Source organism: Oncorhynchus mykiss, chromosome 9 (assembly GCF_013265735.2).
Source record: "Oncorhynchus mykiss isolate Arlee chromosome 9, USDA_OmykA_1.1, whole genome shotgun sequence".
In the NCBI taxonomy this organism is placed as follows: Eukaryota; Metazoa; Chordata; class Actinopteri; order Salmoniformes; family Salmonidae; genus Oncorhynchus; species Oncorhynchus mykiss.
Genome location: NC_048573.1, coordinates 66,137,410 through 66,148,380, shown reverse-complemented (window position 1 = coordinate 66,148,380; position 10,971 = coordinate 66,137,410). Strand labels below are relative to the sequence as shown.

The 10,971-nt window shown below is 40.0% G+C and overlaps 1 protein-coding gene across 2 annotated transcripts in view; it reads left to right on the top strand.

Moving 5' to 3' along the window:
- Positions 1-763: 763 nt before the first annotated feature.
- LOC110532692 (tachykinin-3) overlaps positions 764-10,971 on the top strand; it is a 19,702-nt gene continuing 9,494 nt past the window's right edge. The window contains exons 1-6 of one of the 2 annotated variants that reach the window (XM_021616785.2): positions 764-884; positions 1,412-1,536; positions 3,256-3,355; positions 3,667-3,699; positions 3,897-3,950; positions 6,815-6,856. In XM_021616785.2, coding sequence (XP_021472460.2) covers positions 1,426-1,536; positions 3,256-3,355; positions 3,667-3,699; positions 3,897-3,950; positions 6,815-6,856 — 340 coding nt within the window. In that variant the 5' untranslated portion in view covers positions 764-884; positions 1,412-1,425. The remainder of the gene's footprint in view (positions 885-1,411; positions 1,537-3,255; positions 3,356-3,666; positions 3,700-3,896; positions 3,951-6,814; positions 6,857-10,971) is intronic. The other variant, XM_021616786.2, reaches the window with a different exon arrangement.

Sequence of the window (10,971 nt, the reverse complement as noted above, 5' to 3'; positions counted from 1 at the left end):
GGGGACCCACAAATCCTGAAAAAGCTTTTACTCAATTTTCTTATTCCTTGTGAAGAAATTAATCGTACTCTTTGGGTCTAATGTCATGCTTGTGGTAAGTTGCAGAATCGATGTTTGATCGCAACGGCTGTCAAAAGCGTTTAAGTAGGAATTTAGCAGCAGAGGAAGCAATTTAAAAAGACCTTTGGAAACACACACACACACTGACTGCCAATCACTTTGACATCTTTACAGGATCTCTTTCTGCTAATCAACCCGGCAAGCAGGCAGCAGCTCAATTAGCTGTCTCCAAGACGTCCATCCATGTAGCCTCACGGTGCTGTGGCAGCTCCTATCTCTATAGTCTATAATGACTTCCTAGACGGATTGGGCTCTTGTCAATGACCACTACAATTAAGCGATCAAGAGCACAGGCCACCACGATGAGAGCAGCTATTTAGCAGTTAACTAAGGCATAGCAAAAACCAAAATGAACCATAATCCACTTATCTTCAGTACCAATTAGATTTGTGTCATGTATCAAAGAATAGGACTATGGAACGTTTGAGGCCATTGAATGGATCATGGTGTTCGTTTTTCCGATGACAGCTAGGCGCCACGGGCTCCATTTGAACAGCATGGTCATCATCACGAGTAGTATGAATATGAGTGAGTGTACACGAGAATGTGCTATGACGTCGAGAACCCACCTACGTTTCTGCATCCGATTGGACTCGCGCAGATACCCAGCTATCATTTAATAAACAGAGGTGGACTGGACCTCTCACTTTCGTCGTGGATCTCGTCGCTGCACTGCAGGAGCTATTCACGCCTTTCCTCACTCCAGAACGCACCTGGGCACACGCGCGGTGTAACAGAATATTACCACTTCGATCGGAAAACAGGTAAGTAAGTATTTATTTTAGAGAAATATGCCCTGTATTGATGTATTATATATCTAGATGTTTTTAAATGATTGCTATGCTTGTTAAATGGCGTGCATATTTCAGCGACATTTGGAGACGCTGATAACCCAACCTTGAACGCAGCGGGGAAAAAACATAAATATTGTACTGTTGTTGTTGAAACATGATTAATGTCCTTGAAAACATCCGAACAAAGCAAACATTACTGCCATTGTTTATTAATATAGACTTTACATTCAAAATGCATGGCAACATTTCAGTGCGCATTATGCATATTTTCAAACAAGAAGCCATTTCCTTTTGGGTCTTTTTATTTTCAGTTTTTTTTTAAAGATTGTATTGTAGAGTCATATCTGTCAGCTATATTATATTTATTGAGGGACAATATTAATTCGCTTAAAATCAGGCTCAAATGTGATGCGAGATTGGTTTCCGCAGAGCTCTTATCCAAACTTTTCAAGTTGTTTGGCTATATTGTTGCTAACCCATCGTCACTCACCTTACAGGTAGTGGTAAAAAGATGAGAAGCGGCATTTTGCTGGTGGCTTTGTTTGTCGCCATGAAACTCCACTCAAGCCAGTCCAGCTGCGAGGAACCTGCGGCTGGGGCACACAGATCAACCGACTCAGAGGTATGGAAGTTTTTCAGCCTAACGTTTCAATTTAAATCTCTGGTTAGCGCGTAAATGTTCTGTTTTTCCTTCATACAATAAATAAGATTTATGAATTCAAATTACTGATAAAATACACTATAGCCAATGAATAGGTTGAATCAAATCCGGAATGTGGAGAGATAACATTGTTTCATATGCCATGAAAACATTAAATGAGTTGGAATGAATTAATTCCTTCATATTTCACCAGACCTTGCCCACTGGGAACAAACGTTAGTTCAACGTCTAGTTTTGATTTACATTTGGTTGAGTTGTCGACTAATTCAACGTGAAATCAACAAAACTATTTACCATGTAATTGGATGTAGGTTAAAAGTTGGGTGAAAAAGAGACGCAATGCCATTCATTGATTACCTTTGGAAAATCCAAATCGTTTTCCAAGCTGATTCAACGTCATCACATTGATCTTTGGGGGGTGGAATGACCACAGTCATCACTTTGGTGCAATTTTCACAAGTACAGTATGTGTTACATTTTCACAACTCTAAGCACACAAATCTAAACAGATCATCAATGGCTGGTGTTTCAAAACTTCCAAGTACATTTTCAATTGACTGAGTACAACAAGCTAATTCACAAAGTATCTTATCCACTGCACCAAATCACTCTTCCAATGTGTATACATATTCAACCTACGTATCTGCTTTTCACAATGCAATATCCTCTTTACTTTTTTAATGTCATTTGTTAACAATACAATTAACTATCACTTAATCAAACTGATCAACACTAATAACTACTGAAACAAATGTATGTAGTGCCTAGTTAACATTATAGTTTGATTACTGCTGAACACTGTACATTTCTATATATTTACCTCATAAATGTGTCAATTTGACATACATATATGTTGGAAGGTAAAACCGAATCATATATGGATGTGGCTGTAAATACTACATCATCATTCTCCATCAGCCATTGTTCTTCAACAGAACAAAGTAGAACTAGTCACTATGTGCTACCGTTTGGAATTCTAGTGTAGTGTACAATGCACTGCTGAAATACCTAAATATATATATATATATACATATTATATTCCACTCGTTATCTGAATTGCATTGATACACTGTAAGCAGAGAAACAGGCAATATGGGTAAAAAGGTGAAAAAAGTGATCTTGAAAAATGTTGCATGAGGCACAAATGACATACAACACTGTGCTGCGTTTTTACAGTAGCCAACTGCTTTACAATACCACTATTTTGATGATTTGTCCTACGTATGTAATTTATAAGGATAATTAAACTATAAGCTTTACATGTTTCTCAATATGCTCACAATCTGCCACTGGATACAAATATACTGTATGGGAAATGATACTTACCATCTACTATTCTTTCTATTCAACACTATAAAAACTAACGTTGTTTTTTTGCTATTGGATTAAATGGTAGTTAAAATGATTAAATGGTTAGCCTATCGTTATCTGATGTATTGATGACCAAACAAAATGTTCTCATGGTATTTCACAGAAAATATTTTGGCATGGATGACTCAGGGGTGAAAGATGTGTGAAACCCCAATGTATGCAAGGTTTTGAACATAAAATAGGGGGCATTACAAGTGTTATCAGTTCAGAGTTTTGTACCCGGGAGTATACCACTTACATCTAAAAACTTGCACAGGTGATCGAACAAAAATAAAAAACACTGAATACAATCATGTGTCATCATTACAGGAGGGTCCAGGTTTGGGAAACATCCAGCGGACCATTCTGAAGAGATATAACGGTCTGGATTATGACAGCTTTGTCGGGCTGATGGGGAGAAGGAGCGCTGGTAAGCGTCTGCTCTGTCTACTCCACATCCTAGATCAAACTAAAGTTATTTAGAAATACCTTTTTACATCAGCAGACAACAGTTGTCACAAAGTGCTTGCCCTGGCCTAAAGAGATGATGTTGTGTTGACTTAGGCCTTTCATGATGGATAGAAGTGTTTATACCAATGATACATCTTTAATTATTTCATAACATGTTCAATGCTGATGCTGGTGTTCACTGCTGGTAAAGGACTAATAGGACTAATTCACTTTTTATTGGAGATCTATTGGGATTTATGATTTTTTGACATTTGACTTGTTTTTCCCCAGATATAAATGATCTACCACCATCTCCCCATAAAAGTTAGTAATAACCATTCATTTACTGTTTCTTTTACATATCAATAGAAATGTTATTATCTTTAATTGAAAATTATGAGGCATTTCGTGTCATATAATACTAATTCATAAAGTGATTTTTTCATACCCAAGGTCCTAAAAAATGTAAACATACTGTGAACACCTGCATTTGATAATGACCTAAGCCTTTTTTGTAACAGGGGAGATGGACGACGTCTTTGTTGGGCTAATGGGCAGAAGAAACTCTGAACTTGGTGAGTGTAGGTGGATGGGTATATGTTAATGTATATGTTATTACCCTCAGAATGGAGATCTGAGAGCAGTAAGGTAGAAATATGAAATGCGGTGTAAAAAAGGAAGCACATGAGAACGTTTCAATTGTATCAAGTGACTCCGTTTTCATAATCAATCAAAAGTTAAATAAATGAATATTCATATCAAATAAGTTTACATAAAGAGGAAATGATTCTTAGATTGAATTTCACAAAATCACAAAAATAGAATTGACATTACCCAATGAAACAAAACACCATTCAGTATTTCAGTCTCCTCCATGAACACACTAACATTCAGTCTCCCAGTCTTGTATAGCAAACGGCTCCATTTTATGATGACCACATCAGCAAGAGACAAACAGTTCAAAAGTCTGATGATAGAACCACGACAGAGTATTACTGTAATAACAGCCCAAATACGTTCTGCATCCCCCTGAACCATGAGATGACATTACTCCCCTGTTGAACAAATAAACCATCCAATACATTCACTGTAATATACATTAGAAAATAGTTACTTGGATATGGACACGCATTCCCCAGGGCACGAGCAGGCACCCTTTGAAGCTAGCTAGCAGCCCCTAAAATGCTAAAATGTATAGGCCAATGACCTCTGAAAACCCGCCCACAAGGCCTGACCATTAGCCCCTAAAAAATGTTGTTGCAAGAGTTGCCACATTTATCCAATTACCCTTTTTCCGTAGTTATCAACCGAATTAAGAAGGAATATCAATGTCATTTTTAACGACTTAGACTAAGAAGCAAAATTTGTTTTTTCATCAAAATAACAATTCTTGTGAGTTTAAGAATAAGTCGCGAGAGAAAAGATAAAACACCCGTATTAAACTATCCAGATCATTGTCCATCAATGGATGTAGATTGGACTTGTTTTGACTGCTTTGATTATGCAGTAAGGCTGGAGGAGGTGTGGTAAGAACAGCCCTCAGCCGTGGTATATTGGCCATTTACCACAAATCCCTAAATTGCCTTATTGCTATTATAAACTGGTTACCAATGTAATTAGAATGGTAAAAAGTATGTTTTTGTCATTCCCTTGGTACACATCTAATATACCATGGCTTTCAACCAATCAGCATTCAGTACTCAATTATAATTATAAACTGGATCATTCGAGCCCTGAATGCTGATTGGCTGACATAAGTGGCATATCAGACCTTATAACACAGGTATGACACAACATTTATTTTTACTGTTCTAATTACATTGGTAACCAGTTTATAATAGCAATAAGGCACCTCTGGTGTTTGTGGTATATGACCAATATACCACGACTAAGGGCTGTATCCAGGCACTCCGCGATGCATCATGCATAAGAACAGCCCTTAGCCGTAGTGTATTGGCCATATACCACACCCCCTCGTGCTTTATTGCTTAAATGAACCCTGGTTGTGCACGTGCATAACTATAGATACATCGACCTGAGAGTTTGAGTGATGAAAGTTGGACAGAGGGTCTCGAAATCTCTGCAAGAATCACTTGGACAAACTTTAAAAAACGAATATTAGTCTATTTTCTCGCAATTGTGCCGTCATTATCTGCCAAATGTTAAGACTACAAACATAAATCGCCTATTTGCGAGATTGACTTGTTATTTCAATAGGCAATATAATTCAATATAATTGCAATTCAACTGTGACAGATGCAGGTGGCCTATAGCCCCTGATAGGCCAACATGCCAACATCTAATTTCAGGGAAAAATCCACAATGGAGAATGACACATTTGTGATAGAGCTGTGACCATGATCACAATTGATAACTTCCAATTTAATTTAACTAAACATGGCCATTAATAATTGCATAATTACACAAGGATACAACAACAAACTGAATTATATTCTATTAAATTCGTTTGCCAGCTCCAGGTAGGCTACACAAGTGGCACAAATTGATTTGCATCGACTCCAGTGACATAATCATTTCAACATACTGTATTTATTGAATCAAATGGCAGGCTACAGTAGCCGAGAATGGCATATAAATGAATAGCTTACTTGATGGCCATCAGATGCAAATGTCGCCTATCAGTCCCCACATGTAATGTGATTTTCATTGTGGACATTTCCCCATAACACAAACTTCCATTTCAAATGTCCCTAGAACTGAGCATGAGTAAAACCCTTCGCCTGATACGGTTATCCATAAGAAAAGTCACCTTCAAAAATGCAGTTTACTTTAAACCACCTCTGAGCGAATTTATCTAAAGTACTCTAGTGCGCCTAAAGTCGTTTTCAAATGCATTCTCGCCGTTATCAGTTCTAGCTTGTTAATGTTTTATGGAAAGGGGGTGTCTCCATAATGACCCATCTAAATAGCCTAGCTACAACCGGTAAAAAGTTATCACGATGTGCGCGCGTGCTGCTCTGTCTCCCTGACTCAGTGAAATATATATATATATATATATAAACATTTTAAAGGAGAAATACGATTGCGATGATTTTGGAAGTAGCCCAAAAACCCGCCACCCGCGACCAACATCGACATCGTTTTCAAAGTAGCCCAATTTCGCTAGAAAACTGCGAACATGTCAACACTGAAGCCAGCTCAGTACTTACTCCCTTGATTCCTAGTCCAATACCAAAGTTAGAGCGCCCTCTTGTGTCCTGACTGTAATTGCATCTACTGCTGCATAATAAATACCTGACTGCATAGGAATGGATAGACTTAGTCCAGCAAAATATAAAAGGTATCCCTTGAATCCCATGTACTTTAAGTTCTAACTCAATTATTTGCAACCTGCTACACACGCACCCTCTTTAAATAGTCCCTCCTCTTATTACTCAGCAAGTCTGTAACTGAGCGGTATGTCTGGTGTTCTGTATAGGTTTCGGCACTGGTATTGATATTGGTCACACTGCTGACATTGGTAAGTAGACATGCATATTGGTGGAGTGGGTGGTAGAGTTTGCTATAAGGCATGAATGTTAGGTCTCCACACCTGGTATGTTGGCTGTCCAAGAGTGTCATAAGTTAGCTTGCTCCTTGGTTTTAGGCAGTGGTGTAAAGTACTCAAGTAGAAAATACTTTAAAGTACCTCAAGTTGTTTTTTGTGCTATCTGTACTTTACTTTACTATTTATATTTTTGATAACTTCTAGTTTTACTTCACTACATTCCTGAAGAAAATAATGTACTTTTCACTCTATACATTTTCCCTGACAACAAAAGTACTAGTTTTGAATGCTTAGCAGGACAGGAAAATGGTCCAATTCACGCACTTATCAAGAGAACATCCCTGGTCAACCCTACTGCCTCTGATCTGGCGGACTCACTAAACAGAGAACATCCCTGGTCATCCCTACTGCCTCTGATCTGGTGGACTCACTAAACAGAGAACATCCCTGGTCATCCCTACTGCCTCTGATCTGGTGGACTCACTAAACAGAGAACATCCCTGTTCATCCCTACTGCCTCTGATCTGGAGGACTCACTAAACAGAGAACATCCCTGTTCATCCCTACTGCCTCTGATCTGGTGGACTCACTAAACACAAATGCTTTGTTTGTAAATTAATGTCAGTGTTGTAGTGTGCCCCTGACTATCCGTAAATATATATACAAAAAAAAAAATGAAATTATGCTATCGGTTTGCATGATATAAGGAATTTGAAATGATTCATACTTTTACTTTTGATACTTAAGTACATTTTAGCAATTCCATTTACTTTTGATACTTAAGTATATTTAAAACCAAATACTTTTAGACTTTTACTCAAGTAGTATTTTACTGGGTGACTTTCACTTTTACTTGAGTCATATTCTATTAAGGTATCTTTACTTTTACTCAAGTATGACTTTTGAGTACTTTTTCCACCACGGGTTTTTGGATACATTGGGATCTTCTGATATCCATCCCTTCCTCTACGCACTGCTGATCTGAATCCATGACGTCATTCATACATGAACAACCATTGTCTGGATTGGGCCCAACTACAGTTTCGGGAGTGTCATCTCTCCTTTCAACATGGTCCTCTCTCCCTTCGGCATTGTCCCAATCCTCATTGTTTGGTTCTTCTAGGACCTCTGATTCCTGCTTCATGTTCTCATACTAACTACTTTCTGTATCCTGAATACAGGGATGAAACATATAGGCCTCTTCTGTCAGTGATTTTATCTGAGGTCTTGGGTGTTCTGCGCTTGCAACTGGGTTAACTCCACGAGAACAGATGTCTTCCTCCTCATTAGATTCTTCTGAAGTTTCATCCCCATCTCCTCCATGTTCCATGTTTGATGATCTTTTACTAGCATGCTGTTTCCTCTCTTCCAAGGTCTCATGTTTCACACAGGTATGTCGTTCACTAACAACAGCATGTTGCTATGGAGAACTCTGATGCCCTTAGCACCATTCTCCCTTTCCACCTTGTAGACTGGTACTTCCCCAATCTTTATTACCACCCTGTGTATGGCAATGTCCCAGTAGGCCTGCAACTTGCCTGGTTCTCCTCTCTCTAACATATTCTTCACCAAGACTCTATCTCCAGTTTGGAGGGTCACTTTTCTCGGTGTCTGTTGGTTGTCGCCCCTTTAACCTCTTCGGCAGCTTGGATGTCCTCAACGGTTAACGGTATCATGTCTTCCCAGACATTAGTGTTGTCAGGAAATGGAAGACTGATTGACAGAGCAGCTGCCCACATAGCCTCCTTTTCTTTGACACCTTTACTTTCCTTCCAGATGGCAGTAATTACATCTTGAGTCATGTTGTTGGTGAACTCGCATTCACCCTTATTGGAGGGCAAGTAGGTTTCTGGATAGAGTGTCTACGTCAATATTGACTTTCCCTGGGCGGTACTTAATGTAAAAAAATAAATAAAAAAAAATGTAAGTTTGCTAGTTCACGCACCCATCTGTGCCCTACAGCGTTAAACCTGACAGTACTCATCACAAATATAAGGGGATTGTTATCTGTGTATATTGTAAAAGATGAGGCATAGTAGAGATTATCACGGAACTTGTCACAGCCCATTTTAGAGCCAGGAATTCGAGCTTTCTGGAGTGTAGGTGATAGTTATTTTCAGCTGGAGACAAGGTCTTCGGCCTATAACCTATCATTCATATATTTTCCTGCTGCCTTTGGTAGTTTACTGGTAGTTAACTGCATTCACAAATCTATCTACAATGGCCTGGTGTGCTGCTGTCCATTCTACTGGCATCTTTGATGGCAATTGACCTGAACATTTGGTTTTCAGCTTTCCTTTCGATGTTCTTTGGGACATTTTGCTCTCCACTGTATTTTCTCAGTCGGGCTGGAGCAGTTCATTCAACGGTTTTGCGAGTCTCAAGAAATCTTCTATAGGAACCTAGAAATCAGAGAATAGGCCTCACCTCTCCCACTGTTCTCACACAACAGGTAATGAGTAGGACCACTGACTTTCTTACCCCCCCTCTTTCAAGCAGTGTGTGCACATGCTCCTTCACTTCCTTCTACAATGGTTTTGGAATGGAGTTGTAGGATTTCTGTACAGGTGTGTCATCACGTAGGTTCACACAACCTATATCTCCCGGAATTCTGATTCGTCGAACTACATTCGTCTCACTACTTATTCCTGCCTTGAATCTAGATCAGTGGCTCCCAAACATTTTATCGTCCCATACCCCTTCAAATATTCAACCTCTTTAGCACCAGGGTCAGCTGTACCCCCTCTAGCACCAGGGTTAGCTGTACTCCCACTAGCACCAGGATCAGCTGTACCCCCTCTAGCACCAGGGTCAGCTGTACCCCCTCTAGCACCAGGGTCAGCTGTACCCCCTCTAGCACCAGGGTCAGCTGTACAACCCTCTAGAACTAGGGTCAGCTGTACCCCCTCTAGCACCAGGGTCACCTGTACCCCCTCTAGCACCAGGGCCACCTGTACCCCCTCTAGCACCAGGGTCAGCTGTACAACCCTCTAGCACCAGGGCCACCTGTACCCCCTCTAGCACCAGGGTCAGAGCACTCTCAAATGTTGTTTTATGCCATCATTGTAAGCATGCCACACACACACACACTATACGATACATTTATTAAATATAAGAATGACTGTGAGTTTGTCACAACCCGGCTCGTGGGAAGTGACAAAGAGCTCATATAGGACCAGGGCACAAATAATAATAATCAATAATTTTGCTCTTTATTTAGCCATCTTACATATAAAATGTGATTTGTTCATCGAAAATTGTGAATAACTTACCACAGGTTAAGGAGAAGGGTGTGTTTGAAAGGATGCACATAACTCTGCAATGTTGGGTTGTATTGGAGAGACTCTCAGTCTTGAATCATTTCCCACACACAGTCTGTGCCTGTATTTCGTTTTCATGCTAGTGTGGGCGAGGAATCCACTCTCACATAGGTACGTGGTTGCAAAGGGCATCAGTGTCTTAACAACGAAATTTGCCAAGGCAGGATACTCTGAGCACAGCCAAATCCAGAAATCTGGCAGTGGCTTCTGAATCAATTATATAAGGGCACAGGGCGAGACCCAGATGCAGACTCAGGAGGCAGATGGTTTGAGGCTCTGATATTTATTATAATCCAAGGGGCAGGCAAGAGAATGGTCGTGGGCAGGCAAAAGATCAGAGATCAGAGTCCAGGAGGTACAGGGTGGCAGGCAGGCTCGGGGTCAGGACATGCAAGGGTCAAAACCGGGCAGACTAGCAAAAAACAGGTGACACCTGGAGGGGGGTGGAGACAATCACAAAGACAGGTGAAACAGATCAGAGCGTGACAAAAATGTAATTTTCACAGAACCACTTCTTGCCATTTTGATGAGGCTCTCTTGTTCAGATATCGGTAAGTGGACTGGAGGCAGGGCATGAAAGGGATAATGAATAGGGTTGTTTGTGTCATCCGTTTCGGGAAAGTACCAACGTAATTGCGCACCCAACTCACTCAGGTGCTTCGCTATATCACATTTGACATTGTCCGTAAACTTGAGTTCATTTTCACATAAAAACATCATACAATGATGGAAAGACCTGTGTGTTGTCCTTGTTAATGCAGACAGAGA